At 46.7% G+C, this 17,895-nt stretch overlaps 1 protein-coding gene across 1 annotated transcript; it reads left to right on the top strand.

Moving 5' to 3' along the window:
- The first annotated feature begins 11,060 nt into the window (after nt 1-11,060).
- CHST7 (carbohydrate sulfotransferase 7) lies at nt 11,061-17,563 on the top strand. The gene has a single exon (XM_061998248.1). The coding sequence runs from the start codon at nt 11,350-11,352 to the stop codon at nt 12,787-12,789; it is 1,440 nt and encodes a 479-aa protein (XP_061854232.1). The 5' UTR covers nt 11,061-11,349; the 3' UTR covers nt 12,790-17,563.
- Nucleotides 17,564-17,895: the final 332 nt, after the last annotated feature.

Consider the following 17,895-nt stretch of genomic DNA (forward strand, 5'->3'; position numbering starts at 1 on the left):
TAAGTTTGTCCAAGATGCCTGGACAGGCAATGGTGCTGGCCACCAGAAGCTCAAAGCTTACAAAAGCTCAGGGTACATCAGCAGTGCTCCAGGCATTGCTGCAGGGAGGTCTCAGGCTGCACAGAGGCATTTTTAGAGTTGAATACTGTAAAGTTGTGGGAGGAGAAAAAAATGCTGTCAGTGAGGCCAATGATAGGAGAGTGTAGGTAAGAAAATTTCCCCCAAATATAACATGATCCTAAGTATTTTCATAAAGGGAGTCTCTGAAATATTCTATGCCCCTGCAATAACCTAGAGATTTAAGACTGTGTGTGCTGTTAATTAAGGGTTAATGAGTCCTACTGAAACTATTTTGCTAATGTTTGTATTATTAAGGCTGTGTGGCAGTAAGGTGAGAATAAGAGAAATAATCCCATCGTCACAACAAAAATTAAAAGGAGCTCTGTTACTGGTTCTGAGTTTGTGATTCAATAAAGAACAGTTCAGCTATGTTTCACATTCACTCAGTAAAGTTCTCTGTCCCTAGTCTAGACTTCTTGATCAAACTAGAAGTTATTTTTTAGAGTTTATATAAGGAAGGGTAACCTTGGTGTTAACGGAATGATTTTGATGTTGAGTTTCCTGTACTGACCATAGGATAGTAAAAAAAAATAAAAATCAAGGCTAGGCTTTCAATTATGCTTTAATTAGTTTTATTGCAACTTCATATAGTATGGTGACATCTTTTCTTGATTTAACTTTATTGTATTTCAACCTTTACGTGTAGCTTTCTACCTCAGAAACACACCATAAATCACATTTCTGTTGATAGGTAACAAGAGTAATGTAAGTACATCACTCTACCAAACTGAAACCATAGCTGGTTTGGGTTGATAAGCTTGTGATTCTTGAAGCCACAGCCGGAGTCACCTTCCGAGGATGTTGCTCCTGGACTGATGTGGTCTGACACAGAAAGGGACAAGGGATAAAGCTGACAGACTTCAGACTGTTATAAATGAGAGACTGAGAAAATGACTTCTTTTATTCTGGAACTCCAAAATTACGCATCTTAAAATGATAACAGGCAACAATCCAGTTTGATTGGCAAATTAATTGGCATTGAAATATCAGCCATGTGCTGTTTGATCTGGTCTGGGGTTTTCCCCAAACTGAAACAGAAAAACCTGTTTTGAACTTTAAAATCCTTTCACACCTTTAATTTCCTGTAAATACTGTTAAAGATGGTTTGGATTACAGTGGAAACTTGCGCATTTTTTTCAGCTCAGAAGCTATCTACTTACCTTCTGATTGCTGATGAGACTACAGGTGATTGACAAAAGTCCATCAGATGAAAGCTTGACACATGTCACTATAATCTATTACACATATTGTTTTAATTTTCTTGACTGTCATCTCGTTCAGTGTCAGCAGAAATTGAGACAGCCAACATTTAGCAAAGCCACCGAGTTTGGTGTTGACGGCAGTTTTACTTTCACCACGAGTCATTTGGAGGCATCACTAATTAAACCAGAAAAGATGTTAAACACTTTCTATTTGAGTGCATTACTAGGCAGAGGGAATCGTGGTAGAGGCAGCAAAACTCTATCCTGCAACATGGGGGTGGAACTCAGATCACAGTGAGCTCTTATTTGGGCCACTTAGGGAAGGAAAACAGGGTCTCCTAACACAAACACAGATAACTTTAATTACTTTGTTTTTCCAGGAGCCCTTTAAAGAGAGCCTACTTTCTTTTTAAGGACTCACATAGGATAAAGATAAATTAACCAAGTAAACAGACACGGGATATCTTAAATCCCAGACAAAACATTTAAGCAAACTTATCTATTTGACTTCCCTGAAAAGGAAGGAAGAAAGCCTGAAGGAATACTGTCAGGCTTCCTAGAGGAAAAGGGATGGCACCGAGCAATCCCGAGGCATCATCTGGACACTCAAAGCCAGTAAGCTACTGTGAAAATCACTGTGGTGATTTAGATTTCCCTACAAAACCTTCCTGTCAGTACCATACAATGTGTTCATCAAAGCCCAAGATACTCCTAGGTGGAAAGAGTCCATGCTGTAAATTAGAAGTGTTTCAGAAGATGACAAAAAATAGATCAAGCAAGAAGGAACTGAGACTAAAGAGTTTCCCACAGCACTGGGTATGGCTGGATTGATTGACTGTTACCTTTGATGACTGTCATTAAGTCACAACACCAGGGCCCAGGACAGCTGGAAGAGGGCCATATACTCCTGACCATGTCTGTGTATTCAGGACATATCCCTCAGGAGATGACTCAAACCAGAGCCTCAAACGAGGCTCAAGTGTTCATCAGGTGACAACCTGCAATGGCTGAGTTACTCAGGACACAAAGCACTACCGCTGCAAAGAAATGCCTTTATTTCAAGACACATTGTAGACTGTGAGCTTGGGTGAAAACCAGTAGGAAGCCTTTCCACCAAGACTGGTAGATAAAACCCCAAAACAGATGAAATGTGAAGAGGCTGTTTAGGTACCTGGTTTTGCTTGGCTTGGAAGCAATCATGACTCTTCATGGCAGAGAAATTATGTGAATCAGTCCTGATTATCAAGAGGACACCCCATTCCCTTTGCAAAACAGCTGTGTGTGCATCAAGGAGACTCAGGGAAGACACATCCCTGCCACGTATTTGTTGTGCTTGCTCTGGGGATATGAGGGTGTGGACAACGCACTAACCCGCTGTATGTTTCCACTCTTTTAGCAATTATTAGTGAGTACAGGTGGGAGAGCACAGTCCTTACAGCAGTCAGTCAGCTTAGATGTAGATGGGTGCCCAGTACACCCCTCAAAGTGACTTCTTGCAGAAATGAAAGGCAAGAGTGCAGAAAACTTTCAGTTACCAAGTGTCAGGCTCCTGTGGACACCCACAGACACCACTGTTCCTGCCCAGCCCACCCCGGGACCCTCAACCTGCCCACAGCCCAGGACCTCATTTCAGCCCAGACTGGGACCATTGGTCAGGAAAGGTCCAGATCAAAGCCACCTTGTTTGAGGTAACTTAACTTTGTCAGAACTCTGATGGAGGCAGCTGTGGCTACTATTTCAAATACTTAAAATATTAGAAAATTGAGTAAATTCTTCTGCCTTACTAGTAGTCTTGTTTTCAGGGGCTGCTTCCCAAGGGCAGGTTGATAGGGAAATCACACACGCACTAAAAATCCCCAAACAGTAAAATGAAAAAGTATGGCAATTTGTCAAAACAAGATGTAAAACAGCAGCTTCTTTCCATTTCACCCCAGTACCAAACCAAACGTGAACAGTACTCTGTAGCTTGTACCTGGGCACCTGATTCAGCCTCGGATGGGTCAATGTGCTTCCCTGGAGGTTGGATGACCGCACCATCCAGAAAGAGGATAAACAAACCTCCTGCTCATAGAAGACTGAGGACAGTCAAGGAAAGACAAAAGAAAAAGACAACTACCAAACAAACAAAAATACACAGCACAGGACGCAACAATAAAGTTTCTTATGAGCATAGCAGAGGTGTGGGGAGGTCAAACACGTGGTAAAACCTTGCCTGATGAACCTTGTGGCCAGCAGGCTGGAGCAGCCTGATTTAACCTGGTCAGTCCTATCATCAGAAATACCTACATGCTCTTCTCTGTACAACCACATCCAGTAGCTAATAAACGATGTGGGAAACCTACTTGGACAAGAGGATAATTCCAGGAAGTGCAGAGATCAGATTTTCCCAGGACATTTCTATAGTCAATCCAAAGGTGATAGGTGGAACAAGCAGGAATTTGTCCTGGGAGAAGAACATGTGGAATACTGCAGAAACTGTGATGAGATCAGCTTCAAGTTTTCAGGCTGCATTAAGTTTGAGCTGCATGGTTGAAATTAATTTGCACAGGGGCTCTGCAACTGCATGTAACTTTTTGTTGCTTTTCTTCAGCTAGCACATCAGTTATCTCTCACTTGTGACTCAGCCACTACATCCTGTAATGACCTTTTACTTTGTGGTTTTCTTCTGTTCACACACTTGTTTGAAAACTTGGGTTTGTTGGTTTCTCTTCATTTTTCTAATAGGTACAGCAAGAGTAAATCTACTACGAGAGCAGAAAAGTGGATGATTTCCTGATTTTCCTCTAGTAAATTTTGTGAGACAAAATTTGTCCTAATCATTTTTATTTCTGCCAAGGCACTGATACATGACATATCCTTTACTTGTGTGACTCTCACCTAAGCTCTGTCCTGACGAGAAGCACAAGTAGCAGATGCCTGTCCTGGGACCGCAATACAGCAGCACCTTGTCCTCCTTCTGCAGCGTAAAGAAGCAAATCTCTCTTAACTCTGACAGCAACAAACTTGATAGAGTGAGTAAAATATCTGTGATAGTTGATGTGCGTGTCAGTGCAGTTGTCTCTGTCACATGAGTCTACACACATGTGGCCATGCATGGGCATCCTAACAGGCAATCTTCTGTTGTCCTCACAGACACATAACAGAGCTTATCGCTTCCAGTTTTTACTATAACAAACTCTATGCAGTCAAAGTTTATTTTAAATCTTAACTGTGAAGGTCTCCTTTTTAAACTAGTGATATCTAGCAGCTTATGATCAGCTCAGTTGGGCTCAGCTCCATCTGGACATGCCTTTACTCACAAAGACCTCTGTTTAGGAGCCACAAAATGAAATGGTGGCACTGCAAACCTCAGTGGGCTTGTCCTGCAGAGCCTGAGGAAGTATGGTTAGCCAGTGTGCAAGTTCTTTGTTGATAAAGGTTACAGTCAAGCCAAAATGGTTTTCATGTAGTGTTATATTTCACTAAATAAGTGCTAGACTGAAGTCACATAGTTATGCTATGATGCCTTTGGCCAGGTTTCGTAAAGCTTGTGGTGAAGGCCCAATGCAAGAGACTAGCAACAATTTTTAAATCCCTTACATTTGAAAGAAGCAATTATGGACTGATGTCTACTATTCAGGTTGAGAACCCCGAATTATCAGCGCAACAAACCTAGGGAAGACATCCTCATTAATACCCAGTAATGGCAGCCAGGGAGTTAAACGAGTTTGTGGAGGTTCCAGGAACCCACTTGCCACCTTTCTGCCTGCTAACATTTTCCTCATAAAAGTTAGATGATGTGGCACAAGCACACACGGGAATAAATTTCAAGTGAATGATACATTCTGGCATTTGTCTTTCTCCCATACAGACACAGCAACGTCTCCTGGAAATCACTGGCATCAGAAATTCTGAGTTTATAAAATGATCTTTACAATATTCAATTGGACAAATTTGTAAAGTAGTGCAGTGATTAAGCCCTCAGCATTTTCATTTGCAAGTGCCAGTAACGGATTTGATCGTAGGACTGAAATGAATAAAAATAGATTCTTAGTCCAAAAATCATATAAAGTGTTGCCTTATGAAGGCACAGGAGAGCTGTAAGTATTTTGTTATGCTGCCTGTCAGGGTTGGGGTTTTTTTGGTAAAAAAATAATCCCCAGTTAAAAATAGGTCTAAAATTTTCTAGTTCATTTCTTCGCTTGACCGAACTGCAAAAGATTTAGTTCCCTAATTACACCGACACAATGGCTTAACTTGTTGAGCTGCGAAAGCTTGCCGGTATTCTTAATCAGCATCTCTAATTCAGCTACAATAAGTCTGTGACAATGAAAGAAAACAGAGATTCGGGGTTTCTACCATTAAAAACAATTCTCTCCCAGGCATTTTAGTGCTGAGGCACTGCTTGTACTCGAAGCACATTACCATTGCAATGATGTTTCCTCAGCAGCTACCGTAAATTGCCAGGCAGCGGAGGGCCTGACGGAGCTGGCGTAGTCTAAGCCCATTTCTGGTTTTTGAGACGAGTGTCTCACTGCTAACGGGACAGCAGAGCACGCTCTGCAGGGGAAAGATCGACAGACTTCAGATCAGAGCCATCCTTGGCATAAACTCAGAAATGCTCACGTTCTGTTAGCATTGAGCTGGAGCGTGGAATAGATGTTTTCTTCTTTCATTGTTACCGATTTGTCTCAAGTTCCGCTTTTACGATTAACAATAGATTTTGCCTTCTGAACTTCCTCTTGAGATTCAATAAATTCACATCCTTGCTCTGCCCTGCCTCCAACCTCCTCCATTTTCTTGATGCATTTCCTAGCAGCATTTTTTATCACCTTCAATGAAGGCATGATCTTCCTTTCCTAGAGCAAGTCAGAGGAGCTTACAAGATCACTGATGACATAAAAGGGTTCATGTTTTGTTTTGTTTTTAAAAAAAGCTTTATTTTTGCTATTTCAATATCTGGAGCTCTCATTCTTGGAAAAGCCACATCTTGGAAAACCACAGACAATCCCCACTCTGATACTTAGAGTGTAGTATATTAGTAATAATTTCATTTTTAAAAAAACAAAAGCTAGGGTTGTTTAGTCTAGAGGAGGATCTCATCATGATCATGATGATCATGACTGGGATCTCATGAATATTTACAAGTATCTAAATGGTGGATGTCAGGAGGTTGGGGCATCCCTTTTTTCAGTGGTATCTAGCCAACAGGACCAGGGCTAATGGGATGAAGGTGGAACACAAAAGGTTCAATTTAAACATAAGAAAAAACTATTTCACTGTGGGGGTAAGGTATCCCTGGCACAGGCTGCCCAGAGGGGTTGTGGAGTCTCCTTCCTTGGAGGTCTTCAAGACCCACCTGGACACATTCCTATGCGACCTGATCTAGGTTGACCTGCTTCTGCAGGGGGGTTGGACTAGATGATCTCTAAAGATCCCTTCCAACCCCTCCCATTCTATGATTCTATGAAATTAAGTGTATCTGCTTGTCTTGGGTGCAGAAGAGCTCCACTATCTGGGTAACCATCAGGCTGCTGCAGCTGGTTCAGCAATGCTGGCCTGTGCTATCAAGCACCTCTTAGCCCAGAACAAGGCTGCAGTGCCGGATATGGCTTTATCTGAACACGTCACCAGCTCATGCTCTGTGCTTGGCTCTTACGCCAGGCAGTAGAGAGCAGCAGTGCACCCAGCTTTATGACTTTACGCGTTCTCAGTTAGGAATAACTGGAGCAATTTGGAAGAGAGCAGGGAGTCATGCACCTCCTCTCCCTTTTGACTGCATACACGCTGCTGGTCCTCAAACTCAGCCACCAGTCTCCCTTGGTCTGGAGAGCACTAAGGGGTGTCATACATTGCCCCTGCCCTCGCTCTTTGACAGAGAGCCATTAGGTGGTATGATATGCACAGTGACTACTTGATTATATCAACTACAATATGAAGATGTATACTTGCCCTCTCTCAAATCTGCCCACAACCTCAGAGGGCTGAACTTTGTTCCAGTTTATCTAGTAGAAGCAGTACACAGATCAATACACTCACAGACACTAGTTTTGCTGTCCCACTTGCTCGTCTTTCTTACAGGTACTGAGAGATGAATTACCATCTTCTGTATGTAGCTTTGCATTTGAAGCCCCTTTTACCCAGCTGCTCGCCAGCCCCTAGGTTAGAAGTCTTCTCTCCTTTTGTCTGACTTACCATTTTCTTCGTATCCCCTACATTTCCACAGAGTCTGTCAAAACTTCTGTGGTATTTTTGACCTTTTGCAGGCCCTCAATCTCTGTTCTGCTCTGGGGGAAACTCCACTGCAAAAAATCCCTCTGCATCAGCTGCCTCGCCTGGACCGGCTTCTCCATCCTGTTATTCTCAACATGACCCTCCTGAAATGTGAGCGACTGAGACTGGTCCCATATGTGAAACATGTGGTGTTGCACATGTGGAAACATCTCATGACAAAGCAACTTCAAAAATAAAAATATTGCCCTTGTTCATCGGCTTCTTGAAGCTTTCTAAGCTGCCATTAACCACAGACTTCCTTTTGGCTGAAGCCTGTGAGTGACAATATGTGCAAGCAGAGCACTCATTAGCAGCCAGGGGCAGTGCTCCCTGGGCAGAGCATATTTAATTTTATCAGCTAATCAACCTATTTTTAATCACAAAGCACTCTTTGAAAATGACAAGAGCATGCACGAGTTGAAAGATGGCTCCATATAGAGGCAACTATTTCTATTTTGAAACCTCTGCTGAGAAGATGAAAATGACTGTGAGGCTGAAATGCAGCATTCTAGCATTTACTGTCTCTCTTGTCAGTAGAAGTACCGTGGGAGACGGAAGAGCAAAAATTAAGTTCGAGAGATAATACACAGGAAGCCAATGTTATGTTAGATTAAAACCAGCCAGTACTTTCAGTAACAAGCTTGGAAACTAGAAAGGAAATACTGCTATGCTAAACTATGCAGAATATGTTATGCCTATATTCTCTTTTTTTCCCCCCAGCTTTATAAAATAACACAAAGCACAGAATGATTATCACCACAAAATGGCAGGAGTTAAATGCCAAATGGGCAGGCTGCTTCACAAATCAATGAAGAAGAACCTGTCTGCCTCTCTTGGGTACTGACCTGTCCTGCTCTTGGAAGATGTTTTTTGGAAGAAGACCATCTGTTTTATGTTCCAGAGAAAAAGTCTAAACAGATGAAAATCATCCCCATTAGAATCACTGAATGGCAGGGGTTGGAAGGGACCTCTACAGATCATCTAGTCCAACTGCCTTGCTAAAGCAGGTCCACCTAGATCAGGTCACTCAGGAACATGTCCAGGCAGGTTTGGAAAACCTCCAGAGAAGGAGACTCCACAACCTCCCTGGGCAGCCTGTACCAGGCTTTTCCTCACCGGAAAGAAGCTCTTCCTTGTGTTTAAGCGGAACCTTTTGTGTTCCAGCTTCTGTCCATTACCCCTAGTCCTGTGCTGAAAAGATAATAAATCCAGATAGAACTAGAAAGCAGAGAAAAGTGAAAGGCAATCTCTTCCCAGCTCTATTTGGACCAGTAATCCACTCCCCAGCACTCAAACTGGGTACTTCACATGACTCCTCAGGAAGGCTGGAGCCTGGAGATTTCAAGTCTAGCTTAGGCACCTGCTGGGTGGCAGAATGAATATGAGTCTTGCTGGAATCTCCCCATGCCAAAAAAGCCCTAACACAAAACAACCAAAGTAAACACTTATGGGCTAATCCTCTTTCAGTTGAGGAACTGATGTGAAGATGCAGAACAAAACATTTACTGTGATTCTTTTTTGGTTGGATAATCTTTGAGCAACTGCCTATGTTTTTAACATAGTAAAGACACAGCCTGTGGTAAATTGATTTGTGTCTTTCCCTTTTTCCAGAAAGGCTGCCACAGAAATTTGTAGCTTGTCTGGGAAAAAAAAAATCGGCATAACACGTACATAGCTTTAGTTCCATAGTTCCTCATTTGTCTAGCAGGCTGTCATACTCTGTGAAATGTTCCATTCTTTTCAACACACTTTGCTTTCGATAGGCAGTTTTCAAGACCTTGGTTTTAGTTTTTAGACAAGTGTGTGTCATAGAAACCAAGACAAAATTAGTTGAAGGCAACATGGATTGCACTGTGGTTCCTTTGTCGGTGACGGTGCCGATGCTACTGCCAAGTCAGTATTTGTCTTAAAAAGGGGAAACTCCAGCAGCATGATGTTATCCATTGTCATCTGCAAGTTTCAAGATCCCATCTTAGTAAATCTTCCAATATTACTGTTTTGCATGACGCCACAGAAGACAAAACTACACTAGAGGTACCTCTCAAAATACTAGGCAAGCATGTTCTTTGCATAGGGGAAGGTTTTTAGGTAGAACTGACATGGTTTTGACATATCCATTTTTATTCTATTGTCTTCCTTTAGTTGCTTGAGGGTCTAGATGAAACCTTGGCCTTTACAGCATCAGAGCTCAAACTCACACTGGTGCATCCTGCGGTTTAAAAAGCCCAAAGACACATTGAATATAAGTGCTGAAACGTACACTGGGGAAGAATTTCCTTTCCAGTGCCATTATTTCTATATTCTCCTGCTCAGAAGCCTGCAAGTCTCGCTTGTCATCATCTACTCACTCAACACACCATAAACTGCAGGAAGCTCAAAGATCCACTTAACACAGGTCAAGCGTTAGCTGGCAGACTGCTATGTAACTAGTGGTCTACATCTGCACCCTGTTGTATGTGACCTCGTTGACTAAGGTTGTGTCACATCCCTTACCACAGCACAAAGTATCACAGACTGAGGGTGAGAATTATGTTATCCTCACTGAACTCCTTTTGCATGCCATACTTGGATATCAGTAGAGATCTGCAGAATATGTCATATCCTGCTAGAGGTTAGGACAGTCAGTACCCCCCACATCTCTCTCCTGCCAGGTGGATGACTTAACAAGGAACACAGGATCATGGTCTATCTCTTTCTGTGAGTATCTTCTAAAATCAGGGAGCATCTGGGCTGGAGATTTTGAGACTATATAAGGGAGCTGGACTGAATGATCTGTAGTGATCCCTTCCATCCCCTACCATTCTGTGATTCTATGAATTTAAACACATGAAGTCAACCTCTTGTTGACCCTCCATCCCACAGGAGATTTATTTAAGCTAATCTTAGGTGTCTAAAAAAGTCTGAGTCTGAGCTGGTAACATTAGGCTCCCTCTGTAGTTAATAAAGAGAAGGGTTATCAAGGAGGCTACCAGACATCTCAGACCGGTTGAGTGTCCCTCTGTGCGTGCCCATTTCTTCCTGTCAACTGCAAAGGGTGATCAGCTCAGACAGACACAAAACTTTCAGATGCATAAACTGGAGGAAATGAGTCAAGATCGAGATGTTCGTCTCTCATCAGCACGCAGGCACGCACAGACAAAAGCATGGCTAAGAAACCCCGCAGCTCTCTACAGCACCCAACTGCAGCATTTCTGGAACCCGCTGCTGATTTTAATAGTTGCCATCAATCCTAAAAATACATTTGCACCTCTTCGTCGTTACCGTAGCGTTTTCTTTCTCTGGAGGCCTGGCAGACCACACGATCAAACGCTCCTCCTCAGGAGACAGCCTCAGCTGCGCGGTACCTGTCTCGGCTAACGCTGCTCCTTTGCTGTGAGCCCTGTCACGGGCGCGGGCGACTCCCGAGGTGCCGAGCCCGCCCCTCCGGCCCTGCCCGGGGGAGGGAGCAAGAGGAGAAGGGAGGCCGGGCGACAGGCGGCCGGGAGCCCCGCGCAGCGGCAGCGGGAGCAGCAGCAGCCCGCGCCCCGCCGGCAGCGGCTCTGCGGGCAGCGGCGGGGGCAGGTGCGGGCCCTTCCGCGTCGCGCTGTGAGGAGGAGATAAGGAGGCGGCGAGGCGGGTAGCTGGCCGGCGTGCCCGTGGGCGTGCTCCCCGGCGGGGAGGGCCGCTCGCAGCCCACACCCCCCCGCCGCCGCTAACTTTGCCTCTTGGTGAAGAGCCGCCGCTCCGGCAACCAGAGGGTCGGCAGAGCCTCGCCGGTCTTCAGCCGCCCCCCGCCATGAAGGGCCGCCGGCGGTGGCGGTGGCGGGGGGAGTACCGCCGCTTCGCCGCCGTGCTTGTGCTGTACACTCTACTGCTGCTGCTGCTGGTGCCCTACGCGCTGGACTACGGGGCCAGGCGGGGTCGAGCGGACGAAGAGCCGCTGCTGCGGCGCTGCCCCAGCCTGGAGGAGGCGCTGAGCGAGTGGGGCTGGGAGCAGCAGCAGCCGCCGCTGGACGAGGAGGAAGAGGAGGAGGAGACGGCGGAGGGCGGCGGCGGGACGGACGGAGCGGCGGGTAACGGTAGCGCGTCGGCGGCGCCGGGAAAGCGGCACATCTACCTGCACGCTACTTGGCGCACGGGCTCCTCCTTCCTGGGGGAGCTCTTCAACCAGCACCCCGACGTCTTCTACCTGTACGAGCCCATGTGGCACCTGTGGCAGGCCCTCTACCCGGGGGACGCGCTGAGCCTGCAAGGCGCCCTCCGCGACATGCTGCGCGCCCTCTTCCGATGCGACTTCTCCGTCCTGCGCCTGTATGCCGCGCCGCCCGCCCCCCGCGACCCGCTGGCCCCCGCCCCGCCCGCCGCCGCCAACCTGACCACGGCCGGCATCTTCGGCTGGCGCACCAACAAGGTGATCTGCTCGCCGCCGCTCTGCCCCGCCGCGCCGCGACCCCGCCAGGAGATCGGCCTCGTCGACGGCGCCGCCTGCGAGGAGACGTGCCCGCCGCGGGCGCTGCAGGAGCTGGAGGCCGAGTGCCGCAAGTACCCGGTGGTGGTCATCAAGGACGTGCGGCTGCTGGAGCTGGGCGCCCTGCTGCCGCTGCTGCGGGAGCCCGGCCTCAACTTGCGCGTCGTGCAGCTCTTCCGCGACCCCCGCGCCGTCCACAACTCGCGCCTAAAGGCGCGGCAGGCGCTGCTGCGGGAGAGCATCCAGGTGCTACGCAGCCGCCACCGCGCCGATCCGCGGGGGCTGCCCCGCCGCAGCCCCCAGCAGCAGCAGCAGCTCCTGCTGCCGCCCGGGCTGCTGGGCGGCGGGCGGGCGCCGCAGCCGCAGCACCGCGCCGAGTTCTTTCTCGGCGGCGCCCTGGAGGTGATCTGCCAAGCGTGGCTCCGCGACCTCCTCCTGGCCCACCGCGCCCCGGCCTGGCTCCGCCGCCGCTACACGCAGCTGCGCTACGAGGACCTGGTGCAGGAGCCCCGCGCCCAGCTGCGCCGCCTGCTGCGCTTCGCGGGGTTGTCGGTGCCGCCCGCCCTCGAGGCCTTCGTGGTCAACATGACCCGCGGCGCCGCCTACTCCTCCGACCGGCCCTTCCTGATCTCCGCCCGCGACGCGCGGGAGGCCGTGCACGCGTGGCGGGAGCGCCTCAGCCGGCAGCAGGTGCGGCAGGTGGAGGCCGCCTGCGGCGAGGCCATGAGCCTCCTCGCCTACCCCCTCAGCGGCGGCGACACGCGGTAGCGCCCGCGGCCGCCGCCTGAGGGACGGCACGGGGCCGGATGGACCGGGGCAGGCGGCCGGGCGGGGAGCTGCGCCTGGGATGGGCCCGAGGCAGAGCGGAGGGCCGGGAGTCACAGCGGGCACGGCGGCGGACAGCAGCCCTGGCAGAGGCAAACTCGCCTTGCCTCAGGTACGGGCGGGGCTGCACGGAGTCCAGACCACCCTTCTCACCACTGGCTTCGGTGAGGCCGCTTTTCCGCCCACGCCAAAGCGCGTGAAGAGGGTACCCGGGAGATGGTATTTAAGGGAAGGGTTGGGTAAGGGGTGTTCTCTGGTTCTCCCTTGTAACATGACACATGGGTATTCCTCACAGAAAAAAAACCACATCGAAACTGAAACATCCCCCGAATGAAGACTCTCAGCAAAGAACTGGAGGGCTTGCAAGGTGCCGCTGCGAGAGCGTCACCGATCCTGAGTGCTGAAGCACACTCAGCTCTGTCATGTCGCTACTGAACATGTACAAGGGGCTTCTGTGAAGTCCACGGTTCACTGCCGGCCAGGCCAGGGGATTGCGGGTTGATGAGGAGGTCACTGGCTAAGGGGAGGGGAAACGTGTCTAACTTCATCATTCTGAGCAGTGGGCTAAGCCGTCATGTGGAGGGGGTAAGCAATCACCTGCTGACATGTTTCAGAGATGTTTGTGGCAGAAATCTCTGCCTTTCTAAAGAAATATCATTCTTTAAGTAGGATTTTTTTTTAACATATTGCTGGGTGGTGATACTTTACTTTAAATACAGGTGACTAACGTGTTTCCTGGGGGCATGCATAGGGATGACTGTAACTGGAAGGCGAACGCTCGGTATTTCCATTTTGTTTTCTCAGCCAGATGAGAGAATCCCTTTTCTTCCATAGCTCCGGGCTGACACATTGTGCTGTGCACAGGGTCCTCCCGGTCATATCCCTTCTGAACAATAACATCCTCTCAGCTGGCCACTCCTGCACAAAAGCAAATGTTTCATGAGAGGCTGAGACAAATCAATCGTGAAATTCCCAAATAAAAACTTGTGTTTAAAAAAAAAAACCCAAAAAACCACCTTCAGTTTCATTTTGGATTTTTAAGTGATATTTTCCTGTAGGCATCCTGCAGCTTGTATGAGAAGAGTGTGTGCATCTGTGATGAGTACTTTCATTTCTTTCTTAATTTGGGGATGGAAGTTCCATTGTGACTTAGGAGTGCGGGATTGTAGCTTCTTAAGAGGCTGCTTTTAAGTCCGTTACAGTCTGGCAGCATTTGAGAGGCCCCACAGGACTACACAAGGTGATGGGGATGTTGACACAGTCTCAAATACAAATTGAGAACACGAACTTCAGGTTGAGGATAACCCAAGGTCAGGAAGAAAGCAGTATTTAATTATATAGAGAGTGTTGGAAATAAAAGCAGTTCAAAGACATTCGTGTTGTCTTGGAGGAAACATTTGCATTGCACTGTAGGTTTTTGCGCTCAGAATATTGTGCTGGAAAACATGTCAGTGATGTGGGATGAACTTCCATTCATGGTAGCTCTTTTTCTTCCTTGACTCTCCCACCTGAGAGTACTCTGGCACAAGAAGTGTGTTTCTTTCATTACCTGACAGGAAAGTGGAGTCGTGAAAGTGTTTTTCAGTAAATCTGTCCATTTCACAGCGTGCGTCAATTCTGCAGCCATTGGTTTCTGCTTAAAGTCAAAATTACAGGGGCTTGTTTTGTGCTGGAACAGCCTTTCATATTATCTAAGGGATGTTTCTGCATTCCCTCACAGGCACTGTTGAGAGCAAAATTTCTCTCTGGGTGTTCTCATGGTGTTTAATGATGGTATTTGTGTAGCTGGACACAATGCCTGAATTAATGCCTTGATAACCTGTGTCGGGTAATGTAGTTTGGAAAGTTTTTCTGGGCATACACCCAGCCTCTCTTGTACTGACAGGTTTAGGAAGAAAATAAGATTTTCTTGCATGCCAAAAGACTACACGGTACTTATTTTCTTGTGCCAGATGCAGTAAATCGTGTTGATTTGATTTAGCAAGTTGCAGTCATGGACTTACTGGGTGGAACTGTTAAGCACTCTGCACCTCGACAGGGAATCTCACCTTGCTGTTTCAGGTGGTAAATGCCTTCCATAAGAAGTTTTAAGATACCCATGCTTCGTTTTGCTTACTTGTACTTACACTGATTCATTACGAGGAAGAAAGAAGTGATGCCATCTACCTTAACTCGGTGCTTCTAGCTAGGAAAAAATCCACAAATTGCAAATCATTTAGTCATTTCTGAAGCAGTTTCCATGTTTGAGAGAGATGCATTTTGTGTGTCAAGATTTATTTCTGTCAATGGATGTCGTTCACTGACACAATTTCAGTTTATTAGTCATCAGTTCGTCTTTTTCTCCTCACCCCAAGCTGTTCTTGCAGGGGTTTTTATTGTATACTGAGAAAAGGGCTCTGCTGGGCAAAGTGTACACAATAACAGCAAGTGCAGTTCATGGTTTGCATTCAAAGCACTGGAGTTCTCAGAAGATTATTCAAAACAATTCACAGGTAACAGCCAAAACTGAAAGAGGAATGAGTGGCCCAGAGTGGGATCTAAGAGGGTGCTCAGGAGCATTTTGGGACTGGCTGGCAGTTGCTTTATGACCGAAGTTGTGACATGTGCCTCAAGTCACTAGAAGGCTTTCTAAAATTCCCCCACCTAAGAGGACAACTAAGGCTCAGCAACAAATGCATCCCATTTTTACTCTGCACAGTGTTTTGATGGTGTTGGGAGGGCTTCATGCAGGGTGCTTACAGCATATACTTGTTGGCCTTGAAACTCATACCTTGAAGGAAAAAAAGTAAGTACTGTCAAATACCAGTGTTGGCACTTACCTGAAAAGAAAGAGAAAGGTCTGATGAGGGTGACCAGTGTGTGCCTTCACTGGCTGAGGTCTTTGGAAGTAAGCAGAACTTGATGAAAACAGGACACCTCTAATTAAACTGCATTTTGAGAGTAGCTGGACATTTATGGCTCGGTCACCAGCTTTTTCTACTGTTACTGGGCTCAACTCAGATTTTGAAGTCAAGTCCCATCTCTGCTAAATGATGTAGAAAAGGGAACCGTAACTTTTAGAGCAGGGGATGGCATGATAAGCAAGGGAACAATAAACACATTTTGTACCCAAGATGAGCTTGGCAGGCTGGGAACCGGGGAGCAGGACTGAGCCACGGAGTTTTAGTTGTTCAGTCAGAGATTTGGGAAGAAACATATACTCTTGCTACGTTGCATATAATGAATTAACAGCTTTTAATCTATTAAAAAGCCATAGGGGAAAATGGGAACAAAACCAACAAATGCTCCTGAGACTTATTTCTATCATCTGTTTTTACTTACTGTCAGGTCATCGTGAGGCTGCCTGAAGGGAACTTGAGTAGTGTAACTGCATGTAGAAGACTGTGATATTTCCACACCAGAATGGTTAATTGCTCTCTTACAGTATTATATCTTTATTTAAATTGTTGGTTTTGGGGACTGGATTGGACTACAACTGTACTATAACTGGACTACAGTTTTTCACATACTTATGGGAAACACTGAAAGTCCAGGGCCAAGAAGTTCTTAGACCTTGCCTTGCTTTTACTCCCTAGAACATCACTGACTGCATCCCTGTCGATGTCCATGGTATGTGCTTACATACTTCAGCTAGACCTAGCTGAGTAGCTCCTTCAGTTGCAGTGTCTAACAGAAATGTTAGAGCAGTCATGGAGTTACTTACTTAACAATTTCAGCATTGCATAGGTCGTTTGAGTCCCCCAGTCAGTCTGTGCATCTCATTCTGAGTTTCTACATTGAGGTATCGATATCACCACTTTCAGTAAGACTCATGCTAAAGAAACAGTGCAGAATTTCTGGACTTGCCATGGTAATGTAATTAAACACCATGTCAGTGAACAACTGAGCTCCTGGAATGCTAAGAGCCAGTGGGCCTGACAGCACATCCTGTTCCTGTTGCTGCTGAGGGTTTCAGGTGGTGTCTGGAGTAGAGGGACTGTAAGAATGGTGCATGTCATTTCTCAGCATCCCCCTGCAAGCCATCCAGCAATGGGACTACCTTAGATGTTACCTTGCCATTCCTGTTTCACTTCACATGGCACCTACCACCACAGAGAAGGATATGGGAAAAATCGTGACCATTGAAGCAAATCTTGCACCAGTTGACATTTTCAACACCTCACTAGTTCTGTGTGTGTGTGTTGTGTGTGTGTGTTCTTGTGTGTGTTCTTGAAGCTCTGTCACTGACCTATAACACCCACAGTACTATTTCTTGTGCTGGTCAAGAGGAATCGAGTCTCTCCCTGGTGCTTCCACAGTTGGTGCACTGTCTCTGTTCCACTCTGCCAAACTTCAACTGTACGTAGGCTGAAACTTCATCTTGGGCTTAAGGTTTTAGTCTCTTTGGGGAACTTCAGTCAAAACTGCATGTTCTTTTGAGCCTGGGGTTATGATGTGGTGGGGTTTTGCACATGTTCAAACACTCTTGAAGATGTTTCTTGGAAATCATTTGTCACTTCAGTGCTTTGGGACAGGAACTCCCATTTGGGTAGTGGAAATGACCTCTGTGTAGAGGATGCCCCCCGTGTTTTGTTTCTACATCTGCCTTCTGTTCTGATTTGGCCAAATTCATCAATGTTTGTAAAAAATGGATAGCCTACACTCAGTAAAAGTGGTTTTGGTATGTGTGTGTATCTTTATTTTACCCCAAATAAAATGTGCATTGGTTTTATCTTCAGTGAGCATGCTCAAACCTCTTCCTTTCCAACAGGGAATGTCAGCGTGGTAGATGTATAGCAGTGTGAATCAAGGCTATATAACTAAGGCTGGGGCTGAGCAGGGAGGGCTCTTCCATTCTCACACTTCCACCGCTGCCTTCTGCTCTAGGCCCTGTATCGCTGTTGGTAGTCCTAAGGAAGTCTCCCAGATCCAGCATTCAGCTTTCAGGTGCTTAATAATGGAAGGTAGGTGAGGGGGATAAGCCACTGATGATGGATAGGGTAAACATGAGGGGACAGGGGAAAAGAATTGCCTTTGAGTTGTAGAGAGTGGGATTTGTTGGGCAAAGGA

Source organism: Colius striatus, chromosome 1 (assembly GCF_028858725.1).
Source record: "Colius striatus isolate bColStr4 chromosome 1, bColStr4.1.hap1, whole genome shotgun sequence".
Taxonomy (NCBI): domain Eukaryota; kingdom Metazoa; phylum Chordata; class Aves; order Coliiformes; family Coliidae; genus Colius; species Colius striatus.